The sequence below is a fragment of the Rhinolophus sinicus genome, chromosome 4 (assembly GCF_057876585.1).
Source record: "Rhinolophus sinicus isolate RSI-liver-muscle chromosome 4, RSI-T2T, whole genome shotgun sequence".
NCBI classification, from domain to species: domain Eukaryota; kingdom Metazoa; phylum Chordata; class Mammalia; order Chiroptera; family Rhinolophidae; genus Rhinolophus; species Rhinolophus sinicus.
The window spans coordinates 4878148-4893691 of record NC_142504.1 but is presented as its reverse complement, the minus strand read 5'-3'; the positions used below and the strand labels follow the sequence as shown (position 1 = coordinate 4893691).

The window sequence follows — 15544 nt, the reverse complement described above, 5'->3', positions numbered from 1 at the left end:
TTGGCCCGTGGAGTTGCTGTTCCTAGTGGGGTGTGAGTCTCACCCTCGGGTGCAGTGCAAGGAAAAACATGAAATCTAGGGCTGGGGTTTGCATGGTGGGTTCCCAGTAGGTTAGAACCATGGAAAGAGCAAGCAGTGTTTTCCTCTAAATTTTCCATTTCATGTATGCATCTTGTTGAATAAAAATGACTTTTTATTACAGTTTATCCCTAACATATACATAGATTCATGGTACTTCCAGGCTGAAAAACACCAGCTCCCTGCTCCATCCTTTCCCGTTCCTCCTTCTCATCCCAGACCGCCATTCAGCCTTAGTGTTTCCCAAGCACCTGGTTTCTGGTTTCCAAGTAATAGGCTCCAACAGCTGCTGCTTAGTTTATTTTTTCCGATCTGATAACTGCCTATTCAATAGCTGAAGGTGTTTGCCTTTTTACTTCATCTTCCCATTTTTCTTTTTCTTTTTGGTTGTTAAATCTGCATTGTCACTTGCGTTGTAGTGACCATGTTTCTGTGTTCATTCCTGAACTAGAGTTTACTGTGCTTACATTTCCATATTCACACCACAGTCAGCAGGGAGTCAGCTTCTTTGTTTTATGCTAACATCACTGATCCTTCCTGGAGAGTCCCAAACATGTATGGAGTGCTAGTCTTTTCCACATGGGCAAAGCCCAGCAGAAGGCCCGTTGCAGTGTAGACTGATGGCCCTCATCTGAGTATGTACAGCTGTTTCCCGACTTCATCGTCCCTGCATTGGTTTTCCTTTTGGGTTGGATTCCACACTTCCTGGCCCCCATGGCTTCAGTGTTAGATTCCTTTCTTGTTCAAGTGGGACTTCCTTCAACAACTTCTGGAAATGGTGCATGGGGAGGTCAGGTATTTTGAGACGACTGTGTTTGCCCGAAAATAAGACCTAGCTGGACGGACAATCAGCTCATGCGTCTTCTGGAGCAAAAATTAATAGAAGACCCAGATACTATTATATTTATTATAAAGACCCTGTGTTATATCAGGTCTTATAGTAAAATAAGACCGGGTCTTACATTAATTTTTGCTCCAAAAGATACATTAGAGCTGATTGTCCGGCTAGGTCTTATTTTTGGGGAAACGGTACATGTTTGAAAGACAGTTTGGGTTGGGATATAAAATTCTAGGGAGAAAATCCAGAATTTTGAAGACCTTGCTCTACTGCCTATCAAGTGTTATAATATCTGGTGCAATTCTATTTCTGATTTGTTTCTTTGGTTTGTTTTGCTCTTAAGAGTTGTTCTAAAATGACGTAATGCTGTGCTTTGGTGGGCTCTGGCAGCTGGAAAGCTCTTTCAGTTCTTGGTCCTGGACACACCCTCTCCTACAACACTTTTCATTCTGGAAACTCCCATGAGTTGCTAGAGCTGCTGGATGGAGCCTCTGGCCTTATTTCTTCCGTTTTCTTTCTTGGAGATTTCCCTAACATGATTTTTCACCCTTTCTATTGCATTTTATTTGGGGCTAACCCGAAATCACCTGCCTGTATGTAGCTCCATTCACTGCTGCCTCCCAACTCGTGCCTGAATTCTGCAGGGTCAGTCACCTCACTCACTGACCACCAAGTCTGCTAAGACAGGTGGGTCCCAACCACCGTCTCCTTTCCTTAGTCCCTGTGTGGTTTGCAGTGCTCTTCAGTATTGTTTCCTCCAGTTTTCATTCTTGTAGTTGTGTCATCTTCATTTCTATTCTGCCTTCGTACTGGGGTTTGAGGAAGAAAAGGTGAAGGAGTGTTAACGTGCATATTAGGTTTCTAGACAGGTAGTTGTTAGGGTTCCTGGGGTTTCCGTGGCTCAGAATGCTGGCGTTTTCTTGAAAGTAGTAAAACGGTGTATCGTAGACCAGTTCATTCCTTGCATCGTGCTGTTTTAAAGGAATTTAAAATGGTCCCTGCTTACTATACTCTTTATTTTGAGGCTGAAGCATTAATTTTGGGACAATTCGTATCTGTGACGAGTCTGATGCCATTTACAGAATTTTCTGAGAGTTGAATCTAGATACAGTGAGATACAATATTTGAAAGAAAAGGCAAGAAATATGTGAAAATGTGCCCAGATTAAAACAGTTCATGTAAGACTACCTCTTCTCGCGACCCAAAATAACACTTCTTGATGTGGCCTTTCAGGTACATAATAGGTAAAACCAGGTAGGTTGTCATGCTTTGCTCTTAATTGGTTCTCCAGACATCCAACTGGCCATAAAAATCTCAGCCCCCTCACTGGTGTAAAAGGTGGTTGAATTCAGACTTGCGTGTGAGGAACTGTGTGTCTCCATTCTCCATCCCTGAGGAGGGAGTAAATACTTCACGGGGTTCCCAGTTCATAGGAAAGAGCAAAACAGTAAGTGCTTAAAATTATTTAGCCAGTTATTTCTGGCTGTTTCTGGCTGAGACTATTATTTCTTCAAAAGATAGATTGTTTAAGACAGTTCAGGAGGTTTGGAGATAATTTTTAAAACAGCATGATTAATAGCTAACATTTTTGTTTTTCAAGAAATTTGGCATAGCTTTGTCGTGTATAATGTGCTTTTGAGAAGACACTTACTAGTTGCATGGTCTTCATTGAATTGGTCCTCTAGTATAGAGGCAGCTTAAGAAAATGACATCCATTTTCCCCCAAGGGAGAGTGAGGTCCAAACTAAATATAGATGTAAGGGAGTTTTGGGGAGCACACGTTTTTCAATTGACCTGAAATACGTTTCAGGGATGACCGATGTCTGTCTTGTCACTGCAGGGGGAGGTAGGATGAGGAAAGGACTACATATCAGGTCACAACCCACCCGTTAGGCCTCTGGCGGGGCGGGTAGGTCGTCCTGTGGTCTGGGACCAGGGTGTGTGGGATGGCTGTTCTTCTCACTGTAGTTTCTTGAACTCACACCAGAGGGCACAAGCTGCTTGGCATATGTATGAGGGACCCACAGAAGAGAAAGGCTGACCTTCCTGAGAAGGGAGAATGCATGAAAACTCAGAACAAAGCCTTTGGAAAGGCAAGGAAGTTGAGACAAAGTGCTGCCGTGGGTCTGTAGCCATACAGCCTCCCACTCATCTTTTTGCAGCTCCTGGAAGCCTTCGGGGTCCTCTGACCTGCCATCATCCTAGATAGAATGCGACGACCTTATTCTGTCCCCGTTCACTGTAGTCTGCTGGTTGGTCTGGAGTCCTGTGCAAGCTAGTTGCCAGCTTCAGCTGGGTGGCAGCTCCAGCCTGCTACCGGGTATTTATATGCGGGGCATTCCGTGGCAGACATGCTGGAAGTGTGCCAGCTCCCACATCACCCAGCCGCATCGCCCAGGGAAGGAAGTAACTTCAGTAAGAATCTCGTCAGTTACCAGCTGTACCTGGAGTGGTGCTTTTTTTTTCTTTTTAAAGTGTAGTTTCAATAATATATTTGCTAGAAATCTTAGACATTATGAGAAAAAGTCAGTATTTGGAATCTTACACGGCTTGGCTAAATGAACACTAAATACAGACCCACCATTTCATGCTGGGGTGTGTGGACCTTGCAGGAGAAGCCGAGCGCTGAAGGAAGGCAAAGAAAGAACCGCAGAATTAGTAGACAGTTTTATTGTAGTTGCTTCTGAATAATCAGTGTGTTTTTTTTTGTTTTTTTTTTTTGGTTTGGTTTTTGTTTTCTGGTAACCTAGCAGTCAAAGCTCACATTTTTGTAAGTAATTTGCATGCTATTACTCTACTGAGACTGATTTATGACTCTTGAGGCTGGCATGTTTTTTGATGCATGTGCTGTGTGCTTTTAACTTTTGATAGAAATGATTTAGACTTGATTTTAAAAATTACTTCCTGAATGTGAAGAGGCACTGACTCTGAAACGGAATTAAAGAACAAATCCCCATGACCCACTCAATAAAGCGTCCTGTTAGCTTTGCATTAAGCCCTATTACAACAATTCTAATACTGTGGCAAGCAATACTAGCTCGTGTGTGTTATTCCTGTGGTTTGATACCAAGGACCTATGGGGAAAAAAGCGCAAAGCAATTTGTCATCAACAACCGTCTTTATTTGTCAGAATATTTATCTGTAGGTAGTCAAAGAATTCCTAAATGACAAAAAGAATAAGCTGTTACCGTGTTTCCCCAAAAATAAGACCTACCCGGAAAATAAGCCGTAGCATGATTTTTCAGGACGCTCTTAATATAAAATAAGCCCTAATGCGTCTTTTGGAGCAAAAATTAATATAAGACCCGGTCTTATTTTCGGGGGAATATGGTAGGGCTTATTTTTTATTACGAGGATCCTGAAAAATCATGCTAGGGCTTATTTTCCGGTTAGGTCTTATTTTCGGGGAAACACGGTAGCATTGATCTAAGCCAGAGGAAGATGAAATTACTTACGTTTCAGCTCATGGCTTTAGAAAGGATCCCATGAAAAAGGATACTGCTTTGGTCTTATTTAATGAGCAAATTTGCACACGGAGTCAGGAAGTAAGGTTGAGTGAGTGCGGAGCAGAATTTAGAACATTCTGGCTTCTCCGGCTCTGCTGGTTGTTCCCAGATGGCCTCAGATGGAGAGGCCAAAGATAGCAACAACTGGGTGTCAAACAGCTGTGGGTCCTGGGTGTAGGGCCATGTGACCTTGTATCCATTTACTCAGCGTCATTTGCAGGAACTTGGTGGCCACACACCCCCAACTTGGTTTTCTCTGCTGGCTCTTAATTTTGTATTTGCATGTTGCAGTTAATTTAAAAAATACACTGAGGTAGTATCTTTCTACCTTGTGACATTTTCTTTCGGAACACTTCACAGCTCACTCTCAGTTGTCTTAGCGCTCTTGGATTTCGTATTGCTTTGAATCGGTAGCAAGGCCGATAATTTGGAGATTTTTATTAGCTGCATGTCTCAGTTTTGTGGTTATAATTTTCTAGCCAGTCTTGTACTTTGTAAACATCGATTAAGCCTCAGCATGAGCTTTAAGCAAGAGTAATTACATTCCTACAGGGGAAGCTAAGGCTGAGGATATTAAGTCACATCCAGAAATGAGCCTTGCCTCTGTCACCAAGCCTAAAATAGAAGCCGTGTTTGGAACGACGATACTGTGGTGACTCATCCAACCTCATTCCTCATCAAATATTAGCATTTGGGATAGAAAAGTATAAAGAGGAGGTGATAAAGTGTAAGACATTTCTAGAAAAATCGTTTAGAAATCTGTGACCCTGCCATCAGTCAACACTGGGTTTTGTCTGTAAAAGGATACGATTTGATTGCTCTCTAAGGCCCCTTTAGTCTATATGCTGCTGCTTTTTTTTCTGTCACTTCACGTCACTCCCTGAGGAATGCTCCATGAAGTATATTTATATTTAGAATTATATTTAGAATATTTAAAGTGCTTCAGTCATAGCTTACCTAAAACACTCAGGGAATTTTGTGTTCATGTCAATTAAAATTTCAGGATAACTGAAACACCCTGTTTTAGTTTGTAACTTTTATTGAGAAAAAAAAAAATTGGTCCAGCACTGCAGCTACCAGATAAATGTATAATCTTGGGCGTTTACCGTATACTGAGCGTCAATTTCCTCATTTGTGGAAAGGATGGGGGCCAGACTGGAACATGTATAAAATTCTTTCCAGGTTAAAACCATCCCGTCCTACTCACTCTTAGACTCATTGTATGAAAAGAGAAAGCTCTGACGGTAACTGGCATTTGCCTTCCTGGACCCTTCTTTTCACGTGAGTAAAAGGCCACAAGTGCTCTGTCATGCTGGAGAGACATCTTAAAATAGAACTTTTTAATCCATTCAGGCTTTCCGGTGCTGCTTCAAGTTGTGCTGTCATTAGAGAATATTACTTTAAATGTATGTAAACCTCAATTTAAAAATGATTTAGTATGGAAGTGACCTCAATCTAAGGAAACTCAAGAGGGCAGACACCTGAGAGGTCCTGGAGTCTCGCCTCACACAGCTTCAGGATTCCTCCTTGTGGCAGCTACGCTTGTTCAGATCTTGTCTTGAGGACAGCCAGCATCTACTGGCTGAAGGACACATTTGAAGGTAGAGACTCATATGTCATACTGAAGAAGTATGCAAATGACAGCTTCATATTGAAGCCTCATGCAGTGACAATGGTTTGCAGCAATGTTCTCTTCTTCTCTCAGCATCCTTATGGCCACAGGCTGACTGGCTTAACGGCATCTTTCTATCTGGTCATACTGTCTTTTGCACAAAACACTTGAGACATCTCACCAGGATGTCAACACTGTAACAAAAGAGAAATATTTAAAAACCAATTACAAAATAAAAAGGAGGCCCAGGAAAGTGTAGGCAGAATTGAGAAATCTGAGGAGGAGAAAAGAGCATATGCAGATAGGGAGGGTATAAGGCATTGCACAATTCTTAAAATTGGGCCACACACTAGACTCCGAGCTTCCTGGCAAGCAAAGCAGAAAGCACAAAGTTGTCCCCGAAAGGAAATGTTCTCTTCTGGACAGGACTTCGGTTGGAAACAGTCTATGTGGCTGGTTCCGTATGTGTGTCCAGCTTCCCACGGGTGGTGATTCTTGGGAAGTCCCGCTCCCCAGGCCAGCCTCGTGTTTAACACCAGTGTACTCTTCCAGGGACAATGAATCGTTCTTCCCAGGACACTGGCTCGCAGGGCATTCTCGGAGACGGGCAGCTTTACGCTGTGGATTCCATAAACGACTTACACAGACTGAACCTCTGTCCTGCCGGATCTCAGCGCCTGTTCCGTACGTGTGCCCTCCAAGGCCCAGTGGCCCCCCAGCTTCTAAGCCGCCTACAACTAGCGAATGCTAATCTGCTCCTGAGGGTGCGGGGAGCTGGGAGAGGGGTGTGGGGGGGTAATAACAGTTTGGCCCCGGAAATGCTATTGCTCATTCGCCAAAATCTGCTTTGGTTCTCTGAATAGAGAACCAAAATGCCCACAGGCTCTGGGCATTTGGGGCTCCTAAGTAAGATTTGAACTCTTGTCTTCAAAAGTTCTGAGAAGTCCCCGTGGGGTTTCTCTCCCTGGAAAGCAGAGGAGGCTGCAGAGCTGGTCTCCCAGAGTCTTGCTCTTCCCGCTGGGCAGCTGTTTGCCTTCGAGTGACCACAGTCAAGTCACCGATGGTGCCCACGTCCCTAGAGCGGTCTCACTTCATAGGGAGTTGCTGGGAATATAAATGTTTCACACATTGATCAAGTTTTTAAAAAATCATTAAATTTTGTTGGGCAAAAAAGCCAACTTTGTTTTCTACTAACAAATAACAATTGCCCCAATTAAATGGCTAGAAAAACAAGGGGTGGGGGAGAGCAAAACGAAACTTCTGCTAAATACTAAATGTGTGTCTTGTCCCCTAAATGTTGTAAATGAGTTGTGTCCCTTCTTAAAAGCTGACATTCAATCCCAGGCGTTGCCAATGTGGCATTTGTTTCATGTGCACTCTAAAGTCTTACTGTCCCAATTTTATATCTATTATTCTTCTTCTGACCTTGCTTTTCTCTTTATTTGAAGGTATTTGGATTTTCACCTGTTTCTTTATTGCAGTCAGTCTCAATTAGAGCAGGTGTCTGGGTGCCAGCTTATGTTGCTGCTTTCATCAGGAAGGAAAAGCTATTGAGGGGGTGACATAGGCTGTCTGGGACGTAAGCCACCCATTTCTCTATAAGCAAATAGCACAGTGTGTGGGACTGACGCAAAGTAGGAGCGAATATGGAAATAACTTAAGTCTCTCAACTACCCCAAGTTTCCATGTTTCTGATTTGATTGAATGTGGGTGTCATCAGGCTGGTCTTACAAAGCGATGACCAAATGCCCAGTTCATGGTCTGGGAGAACCACGTTGTGTTATAAGCACGGCTGCCCTCTCAGTTCAACAGCAAAACATTGAAAAGAACCTTGTTTCCAGAGCATTTCCATCCTGGAAACAGCTTTAAGAAACCAAAATACATCCGGGCCACTTTTTTGTTTGTATAGGTATAGGCTGAACTGATTTTTCCTATAGCGAAAGGAGTTTCCTGGGACACAGCCCAGAGCATTCCGCCTTCCACCCAGCAGCGGTGTCCCACGGCCAGCTGTTTTTACTCCTGGGTCACTTTGGGGAAAGGACCGTAGAGTCTCCATCACTCTGAACCCTTAACTTCTTTATTTCCTCCATTCTTCCTCCCCTCCCCCCACCCCTGCCAATGTCTGCTAGTTCAGTATTAACAGATCTTCAAAGAACTTTCCAAACAGGGATAAGGAGAAAGCTTGACCCTGCTTGTTCTTTGAATACCAATATAGAAGAAGGTAAAACATTCACAAAGGGCACCCAGCCCAAAGCCATGCCTTTAACGAAAGTCCCTTTCCAGAACGACTAGAGGGGAAGTGGGCATGTCCCTTACTCACATCCCTGATCGCGGGGACTGTTCAGCTCTGCTGAGAAGCTGTCGGCTGAGGAGCTTTGTCACTGTTGGTGCTTGTTTGCTTTACGTTAGCCCTAGAGGAGAAAATCCCAGCTGTTGACACGCGCTCGGGACATGGAAGCTACAGTCTGCTTTTTATGGCGCTAATCGTCGTGCTCATTGTCAGTCTGGTCCTGGTTTCCTTCGTGATAGTCCTCATAGGTAAGCACCCCGGACATGGTTCCATCGCCTCACGCACTCACTTCGCAGCTGGTGGTTCAGTTTGGCTCCTGTCACAAGTCAATGCTTTCTGGCAGTCGGTGCTGACACTGAGACAGGGCGAACGCAGGCACACAGTGTCACTTTGTGCCCACTGCATGAGCCCACAATGCCAGAAGCTCACAAACATGTGCAGTAAACAGTTCTCTAACGCTTGAATGTCCCACATGGAGTCCCTAGCGGTCAAGGGGTAGGCAGCGTCTTGCAGTGAATTCTATGTTGTCTTCATCCAATGCATAGATTTTTCCATTAATTCAGGTGTATAACATATAGTCACGTTCAGTTTCCAACTCCTTCATGTGGATTGCTCTTCTGACATGTTATGCCAACATAAACTGATGCTCCCAATATCATCCTGCCACACCCATCTGGGACAATGACTGAACTATTGGGAAACTGTAGGTATGCCTACCGACATGGGAGCAACCCTGTGGGATGATTAAGTAGTAAGATGAAGGATAGTGATAGCAAAAAGATGCTTTATGGTGGGTGCTCGCTCTTTCCCACGCACTCTGCTAAGCACTTGGTGTTCATTTGCTCTATAGTGTAGGATCTGGTATTATTGTTTTTACCGATGCTGAGATGGAAACACAGAAAGGTTAATTAACATGCCCAGGGTCACACAGCTAATAAGTGCCAACCGGGGGCTCACAGACACTCCTGCCTGACATCAAAGACCATGCACTTTAGCCCCATTATTATATTCCTCTTGTATAAATAGGATTTATTTTATATTTGCTCCTGGTGTTTTCTATTCAGGGCAAAGTCATATTAAGAAACAAGACCTGAATAAAGAAGAATGTCTTTTTATTGGAAAATTATTCTGTGCCAGGCACATACATTCATTATCTTAAATCCTTACCCTACCCCTCAAGGTAGCATCTACTATTTCAGTTTTACTGATGAAAGATTATGGCACAGAAAGTTCAACTCTCCACACTTACCCAGCTAATAATCAGAGGCAGAACTGGGATTCGAACCCAGGCCTGTCTGGCTCCAGAGACACTGCAGCTCTGTTGAAGTAATAATAAAGGCTCCCCGTGGCCTTCAGATAAACCTTACCCAAATCTACGGCCAGAGCTGGCACAGGCATCTGTCAGTGAATGTGCTCGTCTTTAATAAGGAAAATTTTTGCTTTCTGTGTAAGAGCTTGTGTTCTTTATAACTGTGGCATTTGTACTCAAAAGAAATAAGATGATTTTATATTGATGACATTCTTATGGGACTTATATTTTTGTCACAATCTCTGTCCTAAAGAGGAATGATGGACAGCAAGAATAGATTACTACGGATGCCTGCATGGCCCTGGTAGGAGTTTCCAGTGGCCAAGCAGTGTGATCCAGAGAATACGGTTCTAGGTGCGTGGGATATTATTAAATGTTGCCTTAAAGAAAGAAAGTCTATTGTCAAACAAGTTTGCAAATTGCTGGGTTGAGCAATGCTCAAGTTGTTTCCTCTTGTGAATTTCCAGGAAATTCCCAACTTGTTTGCACATGGAAGCCTTTTTCTCTTTCGGAATTTCATTTGGAACCAGTGCCCCCAGGAACAGACTTAGGCCAACATGGCTGTTATTTTCTTCTGTGTTTGATTCATGTAGGAGGCTCCCAAGTGGGGAGCAGTGTCACATGTTACAGATTTACTTCAGCTTCACGTTTTCCCCAGAAGCAAGTGACGTCTCTGCCTTGCTGTGCGGCAAAGCTCAGTTAAAACCCTTCCCTCATGTCTTGGACCACAATTCATCCCAAATAATTTTTCAGACATGGGGGAGAAGCAGCTTCTGGGCAACAATTTGTCCCAAGGTCGGAAGGTGACGCTCTGTCATCGAGTTTACCCTCCCACGTTAGTTATTGGCTAAGCCCAATGACGTTACCAACATCTTTAGTTTCTGAAACGTACCTTGGAAAAAACTTGCCTGAAATGATTAGATTCTCTAATATTAAGTACTGATGTTGTGCTGCATTTCTTGGGAAATTGAACTCTGATAAACAGACCTCAGAGTGTTCCATTCCCCCGGTTACTCTACTGCCAGGAATTCTGCTTGTTTTGAAAATTTTGTCTGTCTGCTCTCAGGGTGGTCTGCGGGGAATTATTACACATGCATTATGGGCTGGCAATTCAGAACGAGCAGAGCTATATCAAACAGGCTGGAACCCCCTGAAAAATCTCATTTCCCAAATTAGGAGCGAAACACCTTTTCTGAGAATGGGTCTCAACATGAGACAACGTAGCAATCACTTACCTTGGGAGAATCAGATACTCTGGCAGTTTTTCTGGTCTTTCTCAGTCAGAATCTGTGCGGAGTTGCCAAAGGTCATTCAGGCTGGTTGTAAAAATAATTCACTTGATAGCTAACTTCAGTCTCCAGCAATCTCTCTCCTGGGCCTCTGGGCTATGTGGGATACTGAGGCAGGGGGTTTGCCAACAGTCCCCGTGGAACGTGCTGGAAACCAATGTAACACACTCTGTTTTCCATTTTGAAGTTCAAACCGAAAACAAGATGGACGATGTGTCAAGAAGACTCACAGCTGAGGGAAAGGACATAGATGATCTTAAGAAAATCAACAGCATGATCGTAAAGCAACTCAACCAACTGGACTCGGCACAGAACTAGAGACGTGATCATCCCAGAGCACCTGCCAAGCCCTGAGCTGCTTACTTTGCTGGGTGCCCGCTGGGCTGAGAACTGGCGCCAGCACTTCAGCAGGCAGCAGGTTGTGTGCTCGGTGAACCCGCCCTGGGGCCAGCTCTCTGCTGCAGGGATGGGGGCAGCTCCAAGGCAAGGAGTGTGGGGATCGTGGCCCAAAGGGCGCAGTTTGTGGTCGGGTCCTCCAGCTTTAATGGGTGATAGGTGGCTGGCATGCAGGAGAACCAACAGTAAGCACAGAATTTGGCTCTATACACATAGCTTCCCTTACAAAAGGTTCTGTGTCCCCAGAACAAGTTCGCTGTGCCTGTGAGGATCCTGGCCCCACACACCTTTATAAACTCCCGCAAAAGCCTATGCGATGCATTGAGTGACAGCATTTGTGTTCAGGGGACCCGGATGATAGACTGTCTTTTCAATAAAAGAGATCTTGCTCAGGTGATTAAACTTGGACTCTTATTTCACCAGGGACGGGATGGGTGGGCTTTAGAGCTGGTTGCCTTCTAGTATTGGGTAGTACTAGTCATGGATATATGGTGTGGCAGAGGTCAAAAGAGAGAGCCTGGTTTACTCAACCCGTGTTTAGTGAACTCTTTCTGCGAACTACGCTATTCTAGAGACGCTTCCAAGTGGGGGGCAGAGGAGATGTATCGTTCTACACAAGTATAGAAGTTTTGTCGGCTTTTTCACTCATGAAAAAAAACAAAATCCTTTAGTACCCCGCTGATTAATTTGCAAGAAATCTGATTGATTTGTGGTCTTTATTAAACAACAATAGGACATTGTGCATTTGGAATATTTGGAACCTGCACAACAGGTGAGGCACACAGTTTATAATACCACAAGCTATGATGTGATATGAATGAGCTTTAAAAGCGTATGACTCATAGAAAATCTTTAATATAAATGTGTTGTGCAAGTCTATTGAAGAATGTATTATGGTTTTGTCATTTTGGGTTGGTCAAAAACATTTGGGTTACCTTACAATGAAATACATATACATAAACACACAGTTTATAACACGAAATACTTAGTAAAATAAACACAAGAGGTTTTCCTTATCCATTTTTGTGCTCAGAAACATTTGTACTACATACTCATTTTCTTAACATTGATAGATAACATTCAGAATATTTTAAAAATCTAAAAATTGTGTTTACCAGAAAATTTTTATTGACCTGTAGATGGGAAATGGCAAAATAACTATGAGGATTGGTTGTGACATCGTGTCAGAAACCACAGAGCAGCTGATGCAACAACTCTTTTAAAAAGTAACCATTTCTTTCCTAGAACCTCTTTGCCCTTCTTTGCTTTTTAAAAAAATCTTTCTACCTGCACAGTGGATGTATCTCATGCTCAGTAATAAATGATTTTTATCCCAAGAAATGTTTGGCTTTTGCAGCATAAAGTAACCATTTCATGCACCTTCTCAGATCCGTCCTTTGGGATGTGCACTGTCCTACCTTTGCCTGTGTGACGTAGTTGGAGTCGTGGACACACAGCCTGGAGAGCTCCTGGCATTTGGGTTCACAGATAACACCTTCCCCTGAGCCTGTTTTAAAGGATTGACTGGCTGTGTGTAGACTTTTTTTTTTTTTTTCCCAACAACAGCCTGTGGGAAAGGGAAGAATTTTGGTGTGCATGTCATTTGGACTAATGAGGTGTCTTGGAAACTATTGCACAAGCCATTGTGTTACAACCCATTTTTATTGCTCAGAAAGATCGTTTTCACAGAAACAAGATCTCTGATTCAGGGTGTATAAAATAATTTTATCCCAGCTGAAAAGAATGACTCCAATTAAAGTATGTTACCCCTTAACGTTAAATTTCTGCTGCCCCTGAGCTTCCCTCTCCACCAAAGAGAAATCAAACCAGACCTATAAGAAGTCACACAATTGGTCATAAAGAAATTCAAAGAAGCTTTTACTTTTGTTTTTCTTCTTCATTCTCTCCTGTTTACCCACAAGGTTGGTTTTGCCAGTAAAATACCTAGAGAGTTTTCTGTAGACATTTGTTTTGAAGCCAGGAACGTGGGGCGTAGGATGTGAAGGGCAGAGAAAGCAGCCATGCAGCGAGATGCCCATGGGCGGGGGTGTAGTGTTTGAAGTCTTCCCAGGTGGAGGACCACACGAGACATTCCATGTCCTGCCGGGTAGATGAAGAATGAATGGCCTGTGGAAGAGGAAGTCATGATCCTAATTTTTCTTTGTTTCTTGGCCTCCTCTGACTCTCATGTTCCCTTTTAAATTTGAAGTGTGATTCATAATTCATGCATGAATCCTCAAAGAAATGGATTATAACAAGCTTATTCCCTCAGGAATATGCTTCCTGGACGTGGAGTGTTGCTGCTGCAGAGCAGTTATCGTCTGATGAAGAAATGGAGGGAGCCAAACAATTGAAACAACAGTTAACAGTTTAATTATGTCTTCTCAAATTCTAAAAATGTCTAATTTTACATACCCTAAAATGGTTTAAAATACGGCCATAAACAGACTAAATGAGAATTCTACTCCACACCTCCCCCCACCTTCAACCTAGCAAATGTCTTTAATATTGATGAGTTGGCGTCAACTTCTGAATTACTGTTAAGTTGATTTAGAGGCTCAAAAACAGTTCCTTAGAGACTCAGAAAGAACACTAAGGGAGAAGACATTAGGCAGCCTTTGAGGTCTAATTTAGATCCTGTTTTTAAACCTTCATTTACTATGGATGATAGAAACCCAGGTTCTTTCTATTTTACTTGCAGATAGATGTCACAAAAGAATCTTTTATATTAGTTTCCCTGATCAACGTGAGCCTAGCACTTCATTTGACTCTCTCAGATTATGTTTGTAATTGTGTCCTTGTAGTGTAGCCTTTGTATGACTTTCTCCTCTGAGCACCTTTAGGGTGTATTGCTCAGTAACGTGAATTTGTGCAATTGAATTAAGCTAGGAAGGGTTTCCAGACTGCATTGCCTCTGCTTTGCAATGAAAGCAATGTGGTGCTCACAAACAGGAGAGGAGGGACACCTGGTGGCAGTTGGTTATTTAAGGGGAAGGAGGCCCATTTAAAAGGAAGAAAGACACAAGAGTTAAAATCAGTGTGTGATACTGGAGGGAGAGCAAACAGTTGCATCAGACATAGGACAGCTGGGGGCTACGTCTGGGGAAAGTGGCCACCAGGTTAGAAGGTCACCTAGACAGTGGTGAAGCCAGTGGGCTTTGGAGTTGAAGGATCTACCTTTGAAGCTGGTCTGGCTGCTCACAAGCTGTGTGGCCTTGGCTAAGTTATGGAACTTTTCTGAACCTTGGTCATCACATCCAGAGAATGGGAATAATACCTACCTCACAGGGTTGCTGTAAAGACTGAACAAAATGATGCTTAGCACTTGATAAGCACTTGATTAATGAGAGTGGCTATTATTTTTATTATTCACAGGAAGAAGGTGAGAGCAGGGTTTGAGGCCAAAGACAAGTTTTCTGCTGGTTCTAGTGAAGGGCTGATAGTTGTTTTGGATTTTGGGGGAATTTCCTGGAAGGGGCTGCCCTGATCCCACTTTTAGGAAGGTCTATACCTGGTAGGTAACCTTATTGTCCGGCCCCTGTTGGGCAGTACCTTCCCATGAAGTAATAGAAGTGTATTAAGCACCAGTGTCTTTTAACCATGCAGACATCTTCCCCCATGGAGCTTACCCCTAAGTGAGGAGACAAGATTACCACACAATGGCAAAATAAGAAATAGGCGTAGTTAGGTGCTCAGTTTTGTGGCCCAGAGAATAAGAGCTGGGCAGGTTCAAGGGAGGAAGACAACCAACTGTCCTGGGAAAGCGCTCTGTCCCCAGAAAACTGGGAAGGCTGGTCATCCTACCTCCAGAGAGAATACTAAAAGGACAACTCCAGCAGTCTAATATTTGCGTAACTGGAGTCATCGAAGGAGAGGTGGAAAACATTTTTTGAAGGAATAAAGGCCAAATTTTTTTCCAAATTTGATGAAAACTAAATATCTACCAATCTAGGAATCTCAATGAAACCCAAGCACAAGAAACATGAAGAAAGCATATTATAATCAAATTGCTCAAAATCAGCAATAAAGAAAAACTCTTAAAACCAACCATAGAAAAAAGACATTAAATACGGAGGAACAAAGATAAGGGTGACAGTAGATTTCTCATTTGAAACAATGTAAGTGAGAAGATAGTGCAACATCATCATCTTTACGGTACCAAAATTTAGAACAAAAACAAAACCTGTTAACCTAGAATTCTGTACCCAGCAAAAATAACTTCTAAG

At 43.1% G+C, this 15544-nt stretch overlaps 1 protein-coding gene across 3 annotated transcripts; it reads left to right on the top strand.

Moving 5' to 3' along the window:
• Positions 1 to 1877: 1877 nt before the first annotated feature.
• Positions 1878 to 11720, top strand: LSMEM1 (leucine rich single-pass membrane protein 1). 3 transcript variants are annotated; one of them, XR_012498934.2, is made up of 5 exons: positions 1878 to 3686; positions 6587 to 6718; positions 8444 to 8572; positions 11110 to 11340; positions 11565 to 11720. XR_012498934.2 is itself a non-coding variant. In XM_019726349.3 (4 exons), exons 2-4 carry the CDS (start codon positions 6592 to 6594, stop codon positions 11238 to 11240), a joined length of 387 nt encoding a protein of 128 aa, XP_019581908.1. In that variant the 5' UTR covers positions 1879 to 3686; positions 6587 to 6591; the 3' UTR covers positions 11241 to 11720. The 3 variants fall into 3 exon arrangements, 2 of the variants coding, with proteins under 2 accessions (XP_019581908.1, XP_019581909.1); XM_019726349.3 differs by having other exon boundaries at positions 1879 to 3686; positions 11110 to 11720; XM_019726350.3 differs by lacking the exon at positions 1878 to 3686 and adding an exon at positions 4316 to 6499 and having other exon boundaries at positions 11110 to 11720.
• The last annotated feature ends 3824 nt before the right edge of the window (positions 11721 to 15544 follow it).